General features: G+C 42.4%; 1 protein-coding gene across 1 annotated transcript; it reads right to left on the bottom strand.

The window, feature by feature from the left end:
• Positions 1 to 536: 536 nt before the first annotated feature.
• On the bottom strand, positions 537 to 17,341 carry LOC139366962 (N-alpha-acetyltransferase 50-like). Its single transcript, XM_071104768.1, has 5 exons — positions 17,144 to 17,341; positions 3,764 to 3,900; positions 3,501 to 3,620; positions 3,155 to 3,221; positions 537 to 2,212 (listed from the first exon to the last, which is right to left on the bottom strand). Exons 1-5 carry the CDS (start codon positions 17,149 to 17,151, stop codon positions 2,035 to 2,037), a joined length of 510 nt encoding a protein of 169 aa, XP_070960869.1. The 5' UTR covers positions 17,152 to 17,341; the 3' UTR covers positions 537 to 2,034.
• Positions 17,342 to 18,622: the final 1,281 nt, after the last annotated feature.

Raw genomic sequence — 18,622 nt, 5'->3', positions numbered from 1 at the left:
TAATGATTTAATAAATATCCAATACGTCATGGTATGTTGCGGGAGTGGTTGTCCCACAACGCCCTCATATCAACCAATCAGCATCCAGGATCCAATCAACTCTCACAACCTAACACAAAAATCAAGTAGTAAGGAGAAAGAGGCGTAGATAAACTGAAACGAATTGGAATCAAGAGATTCGGTCTATGATCCAATCAAAATATGTACTGGGTCATACTCCTGGAATGTGATTTGAAAGATTGACGGCTCAAGCAGGATCACTGTACAAACCATTGAAAGTCAGATTTGAGCTTGTTGTACAATAGTGCATTTTTATACTCATGTATTTGGACTTCCTGCTGTAGAGCAAATTGCCCCTCAGGGATAATAAAGATTATCTGAGTATAAGGAGATGATCAACATTCCCTCTGAAATACACTTGTGCAATATGGACTAGTTTCAAATAGGTTTCTTCATTATGCTGTTTTCAATCTGCTCCATATCCCAGTCTTGGACAGTGGTTTTGGATATACAAAGAATTAAACATGAACCCACAATGCAAATAGTATTTATTTTTATTTAGGTGGTTAAAAAGTCTTACAATATAGAGCTCCAGAAAATATAAAATTCTTCAAAGAAAACAAAACATGCTTTTACAACAGTGGAGGGGGGACTACTCTCCCAGCATGCAGTCGGCAAGGTTTCTCCTGGGCTTCTGGTTTTGTTCTGAGGGGCCCACAGAGGAAACTCCCAAACCAACATGCAACCTTCCCACAATGTTGAATAGATGGTCATGAGTGAAGCGCACAGAAAGGTTACTGGAGAAATCTAGTTGACTTGGTTACAACCTCCTACTAAAGGTTAGTCTCGGTACCAGACAGTACTCAGGCTAACTATAAAGTGCCAATCTAAACAGAAGCATCCACAACAAACTCATTCATGCACTCCACTAAGGCAGAGAGCTCTCCATCTTAGCCAGTCAATTGAACTGCTCTAGTCCTGAAATGGAGATACAATAGATTGGTGCCACAATTATTGTAAATACACAGACTGGGTACTCAACCCCCCCTACTGGATGTCTTGTTCCATCTTTGTACTTTGACAAAAACATCAACATCACCAGTTATATCCTTTGATCTCATACATCTTTGCCCATCTCACACCCCGAACTCTGAGGGTTTCCTGAACACTCTCACACAGCATCTGTGGCAAGCCCAGGAGAAGCCCTGAGCCAGTTGGCATTTAAGAACAAAAAAAAAAAAAAGAGCTGAAGAGAGAATTAAAGATGGGTTGAGAAACAACCACTCAGAAACAAAAGGAGAATCCACTCCCCCAAATCTTCCCACACCTTGAAACTGTTCATCAATCCTCATGCCCATTCTATGAGGGCTCTCATTTCTCCTTTCCACCTCTGGAGTGGCGTCAGAGCTTTGACATCACGAAGAAGAACTGCATCCCCTATGCAAGGCTCACACTTCGCATGTTGCCAGAAGAAGAAACAGGAAGTCTCACCCACCAGTAATAACTTCCCATAAGTTCCTGGGCTCGGGTGGTGATGGGCTGGAGTTCAGTGTTATGAAGGAGTCACCATGACGACTCAAAGCATCAATAATGTGTTGCCAGTTGGGGACTTCCTTCGTCAACGATAGTCTCTTACCGTACTTTTTTCCTATTCAGTTCTATTGTTTTTTTTTTGTCCAGACACCAAAGATATGTCCCCTTACCTTTATAACCGCTTTTAAAAACTCAAACACAAAAAGTATGATTGGCAAACACAGAACCCCCCCAACATTTCTAAACTGTCTTAAGTCTGCAGCTTTTCTGAGAACTTTTGGATTCTGAACCCTTAGATTAGTTTTTAAAAATCTTTTATTGGGACTCTTTTTTTGCAAAATAAAAATGCCATGTTTTGTTTTTTTAAACTTAGATTTTTTGTTTCTTTCTTTTTAACATCCTTTGAAGAAAGTGGTGAATGTGTCGACCCATAGGCATCTGTCACAGTTCTGTTTCTGGGGGAGGGGGGCACGACCATGCTCTTTCCAGAGGCTGCAGCCCCTACTCGGTCTTCTGCAGCTCTTCCCCAGGGGGCGCACACGGGCTGCGCAGGCTCTTCTGAAGCACGTGGGCGTCTGCAGGCTCTATCCTCTTGTAGTAGTTCTTTTTCGTCTCGATGATCTCAAAGCCAAACTTCTGGTAGAAGTCGATGGCCGACTCGTTGCTGATCTGCACGTGACTGTCAGATGAGAGAATGAATCCAAATCAAATAACATTTTATTTGTCACATGCGTCATAAACAGGTGTAGACCAACAGCGGAACGCTTACTTACGGGCCCTTTCCAATAATGCAGAGAAGAGAAATAATAGAACAATTATACCACAAGGAATAAATACACAATGAGTCATGATAATTTGGATATATACACAGGGTACGAGCATTGAATCGATGTGCAGGGGTACGAGGTAATTGAGGTAGACATGTACATATACCTAGGCATCAGGATAGATAATAAACAGTAGCAGCATGGTATGTGATGAGTCAAAAGAGTTAGTGCAAAAAGGGTCAACGCAGATAGAAGCGTGTGAATTAGGAGGTAAAGGATGACGAACATTTTCAACTGACCACTGAGGATGCATCTCAATAGCAGGGCTTTTCCTCCATCTGCACTGATGTGAAAACAGAGAAATGGTGAAAGCAATATGGTGTATAGTATGCCCATACCAGGCAATTGCTTTCACCTGTCCAGTTCTTTCACATCAACACAGTGAACGGACATGAGAAGAGCCCATTTAGATATACTGAGATGCACAGTAAAGAGCTTACAGACTAAGCACCAAAGGTAAACTTCCATGGGTAGGGTGGCAAATCGCAGGCAGTTTTGCTAGCGCTGTAGTTTGTGGTCCACGTTCCCGTGAGCGGCGCTGTTGGCTTGGCACTCGAGACGCCAAAATATGACAATTAGCTTTAAGTCTTAAGCGTCCGCTGCACATGGTTGACCAATGAGCGGAGTTGTCAACCAATCAAACAATGTTTTAATGACAACATTCAAGCTGACAACTGGAAGCGCTGGTCTCTACATACGGTAGGCAGAGTCTCTTGTGGTTCGATTGCCGTTTACCGTGGCACATCTGTAAGCGCCTTAAGACGCAGAACACAGATCCTTCATTATAGACTTACAGGTAAATGTTGTCAAAGGTGCCATCCTTCTCGCAGATGTTTAACACATGGTTCAGCATCTTTGTTCCTGGTCACAATACAAGAGAGAAGATCAGGAGTTTGACAACATGCAACACCAGTGACTAGCTCTGACTTGGCAGATGGTAAATACCTTTTCCCTCAATATAGTAGCTATGACTGATATGTGGTTGTCCCACCTAGGTTGCTTAAGATTATGTATATAAAAAAAAGATATATATATATATATAACATGTAAAAAAAACTGCAAACAGTAAGAGGATACAAGTGAATATGGTGTGAAGCTGGCTATTGTCGATGTACGAAAACAAAATGATCTGCACCGTACCTATGCCTAACCTGCGGTAGGGCGCTAGGCAGCCCAGTGTCATGATATACAGTCTCTTCTGGTTCTGAGAGTGGTCCACTCTGCAGCACACTGCCCCCACCGCAATGTCATTGAAGTATGCTACAAACACAGGGGTCAGAGGTATTACACATCAGTGCCATGTAGCATTTTCTCACAACACTCCATAAGTAAACAACCAAAACAAGTGCATCAATATCAGACTACAAGGGACTACGTCATTGGGCAAGCCCGTCTCGTCTTACCTAGCTTGGCGAGCTCTCCCACTTCGAGCACGTCCTTGTAGAACTTGTCATTGTAGCTGACGGGAAAGATGACCTGGTTGAGGCGTTTCAACTGTTTAATGTTGTGGGGCGTAACGTCCCCCAGCTCTATCCGGCTACTGAAACAAGAGCAGAACAGTCAACCAGCTGGGCAACCAAGCAAAATGACCCACTAAATGATCAAAAGTATGTGGACACCTGCTTTTCAAATAATTCATTCCAAAATCATGGGCATTAATATAGAGTTGGTCCTCCCTTTGCTGCTATAACAGCCTCCACTCTTCTAGGAATGCTTTCCACTAGATGTTGGAACATTGCTGCAGGGTCTTGCTTCCATTCAGCCACAAGAGCATTAGTGAGGTCGGGCACTTTTGTTGAGCGATTAGATCTCGACAAACAGTTTCTGTAGGGACCTCTATTTGTGCACGGGAGCATTGTCATGCTGTCAAACTGGTGCCACAAAGTTGTAAGCACAGAATCATTGAGAATGTCATTGTATGCTGTAGCGTTAACATTTCCCTTCGCTGGAACTAAGGGGCCTAGCCCGAACCATGAAAAATAACCCCATACCATTATTCCTACTCCACCAAACTTTACCGTTGGCACTATGCATTAAGGCAGGTAGTTTTCTTGGCATCTGCCAAACCCAGATTCATCCACTGACTGGTAGATGGTGAAGCGGAATCATCACTCCAGACAATGTGTTTTCACTGCTCGAGTCCAATGGCGGCGAGTTTTACATCACTCCAGCCAACGCTTGGCATTGCACATGGTGATCTTAGGCTTGTGTGCGGCTGCTCGACCATGGAAACCCATTTCAGCTCCTGACAAACAGTTCTTGTGCTGACGTGCTTCCAGGGGCTGTTTGGAACTCGGTAGTGAGACCATTATAACACGTTCCAGCATTCGGCGGTCCCGTTCTGTGAACTTGTGTGGCCTAACATTTCGCAGCTGAGCAGTTGTTGCTCCTAGACGTTTCCACTTCCCAATAACAGCCCTTACAGTTGAGTGGGGCAGCTCTAGCAGGGCAGAAATTTGACAAACTGACTTGTTGGAAAGGTAGCATCCTATGACGGTGCCACGTTGAAAGTCACTGAGCTCTTCAGTAAGGCCATTCTACTGCCAATGTTTGTCTTTGGAGATCGCATGGCTGTGTGCTCGATGTTATACACCTGTCAGCAGCGGGTGTGGCTGAAATAGCCGAATCCACTCATTTGAAGGGGTGTCCACTTACTTTTAAATGTGGCGCTCATATCCACAGTGACTGATCCACAAGTGTGTACACATACCATGACCAAGGCACAACTCGCATTAAGTATTTTGGTAAACACAGATGTCTAACAGTGCCTGAGGACATGATATGGTCTGCCTTGAGCTCGTCTAGGGAGCTGGCTGGGCAGCCAGTTCTCCTGCCACTGTGTGCCACCTGGACCAGCCCAGATGCATTGACAGCTGCCAACTGTCATCCCAAAAGGTTAACAGTGGCATCAGGCACACAAGCACTACACCAGACACAAAATCTGCCCCCCAAGGCAAAACCCCACATTAATTCAATTGGGATGACTGACATGTTACATGCAATCTTTGTGCATGTAAACAGCCTTTCCTGTGTGCCTTGATCATGAAAGATTAGGCATGATGTTTAGGTAAATGTCAATCTCTGGGACTGAGAGTTTTTTTTCGTGTCTCTTGAGTTTGACCATTTGCCTCCAATTGATTTACTCCTGGAAGCGCACAGAGGTATTTATAGGGCGACTCATGTTAAAACCTCAATGCTGACAACAGCTGCTGGTCACGTGTTCGACGGCAATCAGACAGGCCGGATAGAGTGACAGCAGAGACCTGGCGACGTCGCCAATATTCAAATCTAAGACATCTGCCCTGAGACCCCACCATTAGTCTGTACCCCCAGGGGTACAACAAATAAAAATTGTGATAATTGTATTTCTAATATATATATATTTTTTAATCTTCACATTTTCAAACAGTACATTTATATTTTTCAACAGGGTTATACATTTGGGTGATATTTTTTTCTAACCCGAGTAGCCTAGTTTCACTGCCAAGAATAAAGTTAAACAATCTAGTGTTCAGTGAATAAATCAAACAGGTAGCCTAGTCAAATAATTAACAACCAATCAAAACCGTTACTCTCGTGAGAAATCTTGCGCAGACATTTATAAACAAAACAATGTGAAAATGAGTTCAGGCGAGAATAAAGATGACTTTTGAAGAGTAAGACATGTAATAAAGCAACAGATACCATAAATAAGAAGGGGCTAGAAGCATCTTATATGGTGAGCAACCGAGTGGCTAGGATAGGCAAGCCCCATTCTATTGTGGAGGACTTAATTCTTCCTGCTGCTGTGGATATGGCTGGGACAATGCTGTGGGAAAAAGCCAACTAAACAATGGCTTCATCAAACAACACTGTTTCACGACGCATCAGTGGCATGGCAGGAGATGTTTTGAAACAATTACTTCTTCGTATACAAGCCAGTGAATTATATGCGTTACAGTTGGATGAGTCAACAGACGTGGCGGGCCTGGCACAGCTCCTGGTATATGTCCGTTATGTTTATGGGTGGTCAATTAAGGAAGACATCCTCTTCTGCAAACCACTGGAAACTAGGACAACATGAGGATATTTTTTAAAGTACTGGACAGCTTTGTGACAAATGGACTTTGTTGGTCAAGATATGTTGGTATCTGTACAGATGGCACAATAGCCATGACAGGGAGATATAGTGGCGTGGTAACGCACTTACAAGCAGTTGCTCCCGACGCCACTTGGGTACACTGCAGCATCCACCGAGAGGCCCTTTCTTCCAAGGGAATGTCTGACAGCTTGAAATACGTTTTGGACACTACAGTGAAAATGGTTAACTTTGTTAAAGCAAGGCCACTGAACTCTCGTGTATTTTCTGCATTATGCAATGATATGGGCAGCAACCATGTAACACTTTTACAACATGCGTTGGTTAACAAGTGGCAAAGTATTGACATTTTTTATTTTTTATTGAGAGACTAGCTTAAAGTTCTCTTTACTGACCATTTTCACTTGTCTGACCGGTTGCACGATGACAAGTTTCTCACATGACTGGCCTATCTGGGTGATGTTTTTTCCTCGCCTGAATGATCTGAATCTAGGATTACAGGGACTCTCTGCAACTACACTCAATGTGAGGGACAAAATTGAGGCTATGGTTAAGTTATGTCTGCATTAACAAGGACAACACACAGCTCTTTCCATCATTGGATGATTTTTTTTGTGTGCAAATGAACTCAAGCTGACGGACAACGTCAAATGTGATATAGGGAAGCACCCGAGTGAGCTGGGTGCGCAATTACTTTCCCGAAATGGATGACAACTGGATTCGTTATCCTTTCATGCAAGTCCACTTACCGATATCTGAACAAGAGAGCCTCATAGAAATTGCAACAAGCAGTTCAGTGAAAATTGAATTTAATCAGAAGCTATTGCCAGATTTCTGGATATGGCTGCGCTCAGCGATTTGCCTTGGCAAGACACTGATGCCCTTAGCAACCACGTACCTATGCGAGAGTGGATTCTCAGCCCTCACTAGCATGAAAACTAAATACAGGAACAGACTGTGTGGAAAATGACTTAAAACTGAGACTCTCCCCAATACAACACTGCAGAGTTATGTGCATCCTTTCAAGCACACCCTTCTCATTAACCGGTGGTGAGTTTTTTTTTTAAATGAACAAATAAGGTTTTATATATAAGATAGCTAAATAACGAGCAAAATTACTGATTATTTTTATATTATTATTTGTGCCCTGGTCCTATAAGAGCTCTTCGTCACAAGCCGGGTTGTGACAAAAACTCACTCATTCTTATTAGTGATGCACTGACATTACATTTTTTGCCAATACCGATATCAGACATTTTCCTTGACAAAAAAAAGTGGCATTTTAAGCATTCTGTTACAGTTAAGTAGTTGACGCAGAGGTCCCTGGTTCAAATCCAGGCTGTATTACAACCAGCTGTGATTGGGAGTCCCATAGGTCGGCACACAACTGGCCCAGCGTTGCCCGGGCCGTCATTGTAAATAAGAATTTGTTCTTAACTGACTTGCCTAGTTAAATAAAGGTTACACACACGCACCAAAAATGTATTTTGTTGGCATTTACGCATGTCCCCTTTACCAGTAAAATGTCATCAAAACCTATTTCTTTCATTTACTTGCTGTGCTGTTTCGTTGTTAATTTATTCAGTCGTTTCATTCTCAAATCAGGTTTTCTACGGAACGCCGTTTGGGTCTTTCCATGTCAAAAAAGCTTGTTGACCAATCAGGACCTGAATAATACTACACGTCACAATAATTTAACGCGTTCATTAATTTGACTAAGTTAATACATATTAATTACACTATCATTAATTTCATATGTCACAACGATTCATCAATACGTATGCTATGATGGTGGTAAAGTTGTCTCGCGCATCCTACAGTGCTGCTCATTAAAAAAAGCTTGCTAGCTCATGAATGCAAACAATGTTCTTTCCCAAAAACATAGGAAAACAATGTAATCCAGATGTCATCTAAATTAACCCTAATTTATAAGACAGCTCTTATTTGATTAATGGTGGTCGGACCCATCTATGTGAAGCTAGCCACAATAATGATTAGCCACAATAGCGGTTAGCCTCTAAAATTAAAGTATGACAATTATTCTATTTCTATTCATTTGCGTCACTGTCAATGACACTTATTTTGAAGGCAAACCGAAAATTCAACTATTGTGCCTAATCCTTATTGTGGCTAGCTTCACAACACATGTCTGGTCGGGCATCACTAGCCAGATGAAGCTAGCTGGCTGCTTACAACGTTAGCTATTTATTTTCATGAATTGAAGTTCAATTTCCATAGGCGAACAACAACTTACAAAGATTCCTAAATCTTTGCTAAAAATAATGAAAATGACTGCAGGTTCTACTGCTCATTGTTTTCAGGCTGGTTGTATTGGTGCTAACTAGGTACCAAGCTAAAGCTAGTTACCCCAGTAGATAGCTTTAATGTCTCGCTGAAAATGTCTTACTCTTTCAAATGACTGCTCGACTTGTTGACTGCTCAATCCACACAGCAGACATTGTGGGCTAGGTTAGGAATGCTGTGTTAAAGTGTAGCGCAAAATGTTACGTGGCGTCATTACATCATGTACAGTGCCTTGCGAAAGTATTCGGCCCCCTTGAACTTTGCGACCTTTTGCCACATTTCAGGCTTCAAACATAAAGATATAAAACTGTATTTTTTTGTGAAGAATCATCAACAAGTGGGACACAATCATGAAGTGGAACGACATTTATTGGATATTTCAAACTTTTTTAACAAATCAAAAACTGAAAAATTGGGTGTGCAAAATTATTCAGCCCCCTTAAGTTAATACTTTGTAGCGCCACCTTTTGCTGCGATTACAGCTGTAAGTCGCTTGGGGTATGTCTATCAGTTTTGCACATCGAGAGACTGAACTTTTTTCCCATTCCTCCTTGCAAAACAGCTCGAGCTCAGTGAGGTTGGATGGAGAGCATTTGTGAACAGCAGTTTTCAGTTCTTTCCACAGATTCTCGATTGGATTCAGGTCTGGACTTTGACTTGGCCATTCTAACACCTGGATATGTTTATTTTTGAACCATTCCATTGTAGATTTTGCTTTATGTTTTGGATCATTGTCTTGTTGGAAGGCAAATCTCCGTCCCAGTCTCAGGTATTTTGCAGACTCCATCAGGTTCTTCCAGAATGGTCCTGTCTTTGGCTCCATCCATCTTCCCATCAATTTTAACAATCTTCCCTGTCCCTGCTGAAGAAAAGCAGGCCCAAACCATGATGCTGCCACCACCATGTTTGACAGTGGGGATGGTGTGTTCAGCTGTGTTGCTTTTACGCCGAACATAACGTTTTGCATTGTTGCCAAAAAGTTCAATTTTGGTTTCATCTGACCAGAGCAACTTCTTCCACATGTTTGGTGTGTCTCCCAGGTGGCTTGTGGCAAACTTTAAACAACACTTTTTATGGATATCTTTAAGAAATGGCTTTATTCTTGCCACTCTTCCATAAAGGCCAGATTTGTGCAATATACGACTGATTGTTGTCCTATGGACAGAGTCTCCCACCTCAGCTGTAGATCTCTGCAGTTCATCCAGAGTGATCATGGGCCTCTTGGCTGCATCTCTGATCAGTCTTCTCCTTGTATGAGCTGAAAGTTTAGAGGGACGGCCAGGTCTTGGTAGATTTGCAGTGGTCTGATACTCCTTCCATTTCAATATTATCGCTTGCACAGTGCTCCTTGGGATGTTTAAAGCTTGGGAAATCTTTTTGTATCCAAATCCGGCTTTAAACTTCTTCACAACAGTATCTCGGACCTGCCTGGTGTGTTCCTTGTTCTTCATGATGCTCTCTGCGCTTTTAACGGACCTCTGAGACTATCACAGTGCAGGTGCATTTATACAGAGACTTGATTACACACAGGTGGATTGTATTTATCATCATTAGTCATTTAGGTCAACATTGGATCATTCAGAGATCCTCACTGAACTTCTGGAGAGAGTTTGCTGCACTGAAAGTAAAGGGGCTGAATAATTTTGCACGCCCAATTTTTCAGTTTTTGATTTGTTAAAGTTTGAAATATCCAATAAATGTCGTTCCACTTCATGATTGTGTCCCACTTGTTGTTGATTCTTCACAAAAAAAAACAGTTTTATATCTTTATGTTTGAAGCCTGAAATGTGGCAAAAGGTCAAAGTTCAAGGGGGCCGAATACTTTCGCAAGGCACTGTACCTACGTTTTATAGGTATGCACGTCATCTACCTACGTTATTATAGGTATGCACATCAGCTCTGACATCGGTTTTTAACGCCGGCGTTAAACTAGACATCTGCCGTTACCGATGTTTGCATTTTGAAGCTAATATCGTCCAATTCTGATATGTTCACTGATATATCGTGCATCCTTAATTCTTATGTTTAATAAATGTATCGTATAGTGTGTTTGCGGCAGGCTTACAATGATGGCAAAAAAACAAAATTTGAGAGTGTGCTGACCCTGGTGCTAGTGGGGTACGCAGCTGGAGGTTGAATGAAGGGGAACGGGACTATAAAAAAGTTTGGTAACCACTGTTAGGGGAACTTGTTTAGTAAATAAGCAAACAACCTGAAATTGTGGTTTGATTATGTATCAACATGGAAACTACACATCAGTGTTATTTGATCCTCTATCGGTAGGCTTTCGTCCCCATTGATAAAATCACGTAGCCACATATACTGTAAACGTTCGCTACATTGTATCGAGCCCTTGATCATGACTGTTCCATTACACACAAATCATTGGACTAACGCATCTTATGTACGGGGGAGTTAACGCGCATCGCTTGCAGTACGGTTTTGGAAGCATAAGAACTTTGTTTCATATCAGCAAGAAATACATATTCTAAAATCAAAAAAAGGTTAAATTGATGCACACCTTTAGTGTTAGGGTTCCCAAATGGCAATTTTTCCAAGTTACAACGCTTGTTAACGGAAAACAGCCGTTAGACGGAGTGAACTACCTGCGCTAATTAGCCATCTGCGTCTCCGAACCCCTGTGTGTAAACTGAAGACACCACAAACGTGTTGTCACTGAAAAATACTGTAGGCTGCAACTGTGTTAAAACCAGTTTTAACAGTAAGTGTATATTTTGCATTTGTGAAATTATTTTGATGTGATATGAAAGTAGAGGGATTTATGTTTCCTGAACTGCACCGCAATTGAGAATCCATTCACGTTTAGATAGAGCATTTGGCTGTTTTGGCATCCAGAGCCAATTCACCTCTAAACAGAACATGTAAGGACCTTAGACTACAAGAGTTAACCTTAGGCTCCTTTGGTCCATTATTGGGCTACCTTGTATAACTTCACTTCAACTAGCTAGCTGTGTGTTACAGTAAGTAACAGAACTTAGCCATTTACAAAGTATCCACTTGGGAACTGATATTTTGTAACCTTGGCAGATAATTGCATAAGATAGGGGTCGACTACCTGAAAGCACATTGGTTAACAGCCTGGTCTCAGACTAGAGGTATCATAGTAAATGTTATTCTGAGCTACTCTAATTAGTATGATGTTTGGTATGGTTACGAGTCCAAAGGTTGCAAGTTTGATTCTCATCACGGACAACTTAAGCATTTTAGCTAATTAGCAACTTCGACTATACTGAACAAAAATATGAACGCAACATGTAAATTATTGTTACCATGGTTCAGGAGCTGAAATTAAAGATCCCAGAAATGTTCCATATGGACAAAAAGTTTCTCTAAAATGTTCACAAATTGTGAACAAATTTGTTTACATCCCTGTTTAATGAGCATTTCTCCTTTGCCAGGATAATTCATCCACTTGACAGTTGTGGTATATCAATAAGCCGATAAAACGGAACGATCATTACAGATGCACCTTGTGCTGGGGACAATAAAGGCCACTTTAAAATGTGCATGTTTCTCACAACACAATGCCACAGATGTCCCAAGTTGATGGAGCGTGGAAGAGCTCCGAGACAGGATTGTGCCGAGACAGATCTGTGGAAGGATTTTTACAAATTCTGCAGCATTGAAGATCCGCAAGAACACAGTGGCCTTCATCTTTAATTGGAAGAAGTTTGGAACCACCAAGACTCTTTCTAGAGTTAGCCACCCGGCAAAACTGAGCAACAACGTCGCCTATGGGCACAAACCCACCGTTGCTGGACCAGACAGGACTGGCAAAAAGTGCTCATCACTGACAATTTGTGGTTTTGTCTCACCAGGGGTGATGGTCGGATTTGCGTTTATTGTCGAAGGAATGAGCGTTACACCGAAGCCTGTACTCTGGAACGGGATCGAATGTGGAGGTGGAGGGTCCGTCATGATCTGGAGCGGTGTCACAGCATCATCAAACTGAGCTTGTTGTCATTGCAGGCAATCTCAATGCTCTGTGTTAAGGGAAGACATCCTCCTCCCTCATGTGATACCCTTCCTGCAGGCTCATCCTGACATGACCCTCCAGCATGACAATGCCACCAGCCACACTGCTCGTTCTGTGCGTGATTTCCTGCAAGACAGGAATGTCAGTCTTCTGCCATGGCCAGCGAGGAGCCCAGATCTCAATCCCATTGAGCACGTCTGGATCCTCCTGATTCCAAGAAAGAACTAAAAGCAGGAAGTACCAGTGACTCGTTCCATGCGGAAGTGGTCAGATGACGCGGATGCAACGGCCAGATGACATGGATGCTACACTACAGGACTTTTGCTAGCCCAGAGGGGAATATGTTCCGGGAATCATCCAATGGCATGAGGAGTAAATCACCCCAGTCACCGGCTTCATCAATAAGTGCATCAACGATAATAAAATCAATTTAGCCTCAAGTAGATAATGAAACATGTTCGATTTGGTATAAATAATGCAAAAACAAAGTGTTGGAGAAGAATGTAAAAGTGCAATATGTGCTATGTAAGAAAGCTAACGTTTTAGTTCCTTGCTCAGAACATATGAAAGCTGGTGGTTCCTTTTAACATGAGTCTTCAATATTCCCACGTAAGAAGTTTAAGGTTGTAGTTATTATAGAACTATTTCCCTCTATACCATTTGTATTTCATTAACATTTGACTATTGGATGTTCTTATAGGCACTTTAGTATTGCCAGTGTAACAGTATAGCCTCCGTCCCTCTCCTCGCTCCTCCCTGGGCTCAAACCAGCAACACAACGACAACAGCCACCACATCGAAGCAGCGTTACCCATGCAGAGCAAGGGAAACAACCACCCCAAGGCTCAGAGCGAGTGAAGTTTGAAACGCTATTTGCGCACGCTAACTAGCCAGCCATTTCACTTCGGTCACACCAGCCTCATCTTGGGAGTTGATAGGTTTGAAGTCATAAACAGCGCAGTGCTTGACGCACAACGAAGAGCTGCTGGCAAAACACCCGAAAGTACTGTTTGAATGAATGTTTACGCGTCTGCTTCTGCCTACCACTGCTCAGTCAGATACTTAGATACTTGTATGCTCAGTCAGATTGTATGCAACACAGGACACGCTAGATAATATCTAATAATATCATCAATCAGTGTAGTGATTATGATTGATTGTTTTTTATAAGATACGTTTAATGCTAGCTAGCAACTTACCTTGGCTTACTGCATTTGCGTAACAGGCAGTCTCCTTGTGGAGTACAACGAGAGAGAGGCAGGTCCTTATTGCGTTGGACTAGTTAACTGTAAGGTTGCAAGATTGGATCCCCCGAGCTGACAAGGTGAAAATCTGTCTTTCTGCCCCTGAACAAGGCAGTTAACCCACCGTTCCTAGGCCGTCATTTAAAATAAGAATGTTTTCTTAACGGACATGCCTAGTTAAATAAAGGTGTAATTTTATTATTTTAAATCAGCGCCCAAAAATACAGATTTCCGATTGTTATGAAAACTCTAAATCGGCCCTAATTAATCTGCCATTCCGATTAATCGGTCGACCTCTAGTCCAACATTCACAAAGCCGCTGGGCCAGAAGGATTACCAGGACGTGTACTCAGAAGGATGTGGGGACCAACTGTCAAGTGTCTTCACTGACATTTTCAACCTCTCCCTGACTGAGTCTGTAATACCTACATGTTTCAAGCAGACCGTCATAGTCCCTGTGCCCAAGGAAGCGAAGGCAACCTGCCTCAATGATTACCGTCCCATAACACTCACGTCAGTAGCCATGAAGTGCTTTGAAAGACTGGTCATGGCTAACAACAGCATCCTCCCGGACACCCTAGACCCACTCCGATTCGTATACCGCCCCAACAGATCCACAGATGACGCAATCTTAATCGCACTCCACACTGCCCTTTCCCACCTGGGCAAAAGGAACACCTATGTGAGAATGGTGTTCATTGACTACAGCTCAACACCATAGTGCTCACAAAGCTCATCACTAAGCTAAGGTCTCTGGGACTCAACACCTCCCTCTGCAACTGGATCCTGGACTTCCCAACAGACCTCCCCCAGGTGGTAAGAGTAGGCAACAACACCTCTGCCACGCTGATCCTTAACACTGGGGCCCCTCAGGGGGGTGTACTTAGTCCACTCCTGTATTCCCTGTTCACCCATGACTGCGTGGCCAAACTGGACTCAAACACCATCATTAGGTTTGCTGACGACACAACAGTGGTAGGCCTGATCACTGACAACGATGAGATGGCGTATAGAGAGGTCAGAGAACTGGCGGTATGGTGCCAGGACAACAACCTCCTTCTCAATGTGAGCAAGACAAAGAGGCTGATTGTTGACTACAGGAAAAAGAGGGCTGAACAGGCCCCCATTAACGTCGACGGGCTGTAGTGGAGTGGGTTGAGAGTGTTTCAAGTTCCTTGGTGTCCACATCACCAACAAACTATCAGACTGAAAAGATTTGGCATGGGTCCCCAGATCCTCAAAAGGTTATTCAGCTGCACCATTGAGAGCATCCTAACCGGTTGCATCACCGCCTGGTCTGGCAACTGCTCGGCATCTGACCGCAAGGCGCTACAGAGGGTAGTGCGTACGGCCCAGTACATCACTGGGGCCAAGCTTCCTGCCATCCAGAACCTATATCATAGTCGGTGTCAGAAGAACGGCCATAAAATTGTCAGACTCCAGTGACCTAAGTTATAGACTTTTCTCTGCTACCGCACGGCAAGCTGTACCGGAACGCCAAGTCTAGGACCAAAAGACTCCTAAACAGCTTCTACCCTCAAGCCATAAGACCGCTGAACAATTAATAAGATCACCACCGGACTATTTACCTTGACTCCCCCCTCACTTTTGTACAGTTGTTACTCAGCGGTTTATCATCTATGCAGTCACAACACCCCTACCTGCATGTGCAAATGACCTCAACTAACCTGTACCCCCGCACACTGTCTCAGTACCCCTTGTATATAGCATTGTTATTGTATTACTTTTTATTCTTATTTTTAAATTACTTTAGTCTATTTGGTAAATATTTTCTTAACTCTTCTTGAACTGCACTGTTGGTTAGGGGCTTGTAAGTATGCATTTCACAGTAAGGTCTACACTTATTGTATTTGTATGTGACAAATAAAGTTTGATTTGACTAGTCAGGATCGAAGGAAAGATGAACGGAACAAAGTACAGAGACCCTCAAGAAAACCTGCTCCAGAGTGCCCAGGACCTCAGACTGGGGAAAAGACTACGCAGGAGTGGCTTCGGGACAAGCCTCTGAATGTCCTTGAGTGGCCCAGCCAGAGCCCAGACTTGAACCTGATCTAATATCTCTGGAGAGACCTGTATATAGCTGTGCAGCGACACACCCTATTCAACCTGACAGAGCTTGAGAGGATCTGCAGAGAAGAATGGGAGAAACTGCCCAAATTCAGGTGTGCCAAGCTTGTAGCATCATACTCAAGAAGACTCAAGGCTGTAATTGCTGTTTCAATAACGTAGAGTCAAGGGTCTGACTACTTATGTAAATGTAATATTTTAATGTTTAATAAATCACCTGTTGAGGCAAAAAAAACAATCCATTTTAGAATAAGGCTGTAATGTAACAAAATGTGGAAAAACTCAAGGGGTCAGAATACTTTATGAATGCACAGTATAATATGAATACGTACAGAATAATACAAAATGCTCAGAGCAGGTTGTGGTTTATGCTCACGCCCCAAACAGTAGTTGAATCAATGGGTTACTTGAGTAATTTTAAGATTGCCTAATAAAACTAGTTAACGTCAGCGAAATACACTCCTTCACAGAAATCAGTAATATTAGACAATGGCTAAATATGATTGTCAATTTACTGACCAACGTCAGCATGCTAATAGGCAGTACTGCTACAGTTTTAATCTAATTTGTTCTAACTCAAATTAGCTAGCGTTAGCTACCTAGCCAAGTAAAGTAACTAACGTTAGCTAACGTTGCTAGTTGAACAAGCTTAGAGTTGAGTGGCGTAAAGTAGCCTAGTAATTAACTATAGTTGCGTCAAAGTAGAGCGGACTTCAAACGTTTCGAAATCCAGCTAACGTTAGTTAGCTAACTAGCTACACGAACTAACAGGCATGTTACAAACTTATCCGACTTTTTGGTCAAAGTTTAATTTGATGGGAAATGCACGCGCTACTAGACACACTTAGCAGGTTAAATATGTTATTTGCTAACTAGTTAACCAACGAGATACTGTGTCTAATAACTGGTAGAGACGAAAATCACTATTTTACCTAACCGTGCAAACGGTTTAGCTAGCTAACGTTAGCATTGCAACCACCTCTCCCGCCCCCCGTTGAAAAAAAAAAAAAAGACAAGAAAAAACTTTAGTCGTGCTAGGAACACAGACAGCTCTTTTAATGGCTTTACTCACCCTTTCATTGTAAACTACTGTTATTCTTTAGTTTCGATGTGGTTGAAGTTCTGAGTAGTTTACAGTTCGGGTAGAGGAATTTTGACAGAGTTGGTGTTTCCTCCTGTCGTACCCTCCACATGTATGTTGCTAACTGTTAGCTTAGCTACCGCAATCATCCACTGTCAACTCTGACCCCGCATGCGCAGAACGTCACTTCTTCTTCTTCGGTGGGGTTTATTGGCGGTTGGCATCCAACGTTATGGTGCATTACCGCCACCTACTGTACTGGAGTGTGGGCCAGAGACAGGGAGAAACTAAATCCTACCTGCGAGCCCCGTTGATCTTAACAAAGATTACAACATATTGGAGACTATGTCTAATGACATTCTACTAAACATACTCTTTAAACTAATTTCCTGTACCCCCTTTTCCCTCGTAATAGATCTCAGCCTCTCTCTTTCCCTCTGATACTACCCACACTGTAGCAATACATGCTCCACGCTCTCTGTTTCCTGCCAATAATCACACTTTGCTTTTGGATGTTTTCCTATCACATATAAGGTCGTATTCAAATGGCTGTGTCCCACCCTTAATTTTGTAAAAAATAACTCCCTCTCTTCTGTCCCTTCCTTGCCATCCTCCCCTCCTCGACTTTCCTCTGTACTTGAAATAAATGCCTGCCCTTAGTATCTCTATTCCACTGCTTCTGCCATCTCGGCACCATCACTGTCCATATCAGGCTTTTTGCCTCTGCCTTGCTCATTGAAACTACAACATCAACATCCCCACTGGGCTTCAGCCCAAGTCAATCTTATCTGTATGCCCATCCGTCTAATCGCAGAATGTCACTGTACGTTCACATTTTTTAATCCAGTTATTTGTATTATATGGGTTGAGCAAATTACCTAAATATTTATGTTGAATAAAAACACAAGTTCTGTTTTTGAAATATTGAAACACTTTAGGATTTTTGTTCTTGAAGTATGTATTGACCATTGGCTTTGACATTTTTGTTAGATTTTTACATGTCTTAATAATAATTAGCTATTATTCAATTTCTAATCATTTGTGGCGCAACTCGGTATTTCATTTGAATTCATAGCACTGACGTAAAATATTGTGTCATGCAAATCTCCAGTGTCCAACAGTGCAATCCATATTTAACAAGTAACAGCAACATCCTATTGTTCTACCGCCATTTTGGCTCAAATGCAATGATATTTTCTCGAAAAAGACCACATAATTCTACTGTTTGATTTTCTGCCCTCAGCCTATTGTGGAGCCTTCAATATTTTTTTCTTTCCGAGCCTCAACCGTGGAACATGTCTAATTAATCAGCTGTTATTTTGTTGTTGTTTTTAAATGTTTATTTCAAACTATAGACGAATATCAAGAGGAAGTAGATATCTTTCCATCTACATATTTGACACCGAAGTGAGCTTGAGCCATAATGGAAGCAGTGTTGTGAGTACCGAGTCTCGCGATCTGCAAAACTCG

This window comes from Oncorhynchus clarkii, chromosome 15 (assembly GCF_045791955.1).
Source record: "Oncorhynchus clarkii lewisi isolate Uvic-CL-2024 chromosome 15, UVic_Ocla_1.0, whole genome shotgun sequence".
Classification (NCBI taxonomy): Eukaryota; Metazoa; Chordata; class Actinopteri; order Salmoniformes; family Salmonidae; genus Oncorhynchus; species Oncorhynchus clarkii.
This window is presented reverse-complemented; position numbering and strand designations above follow the sequence as displayed.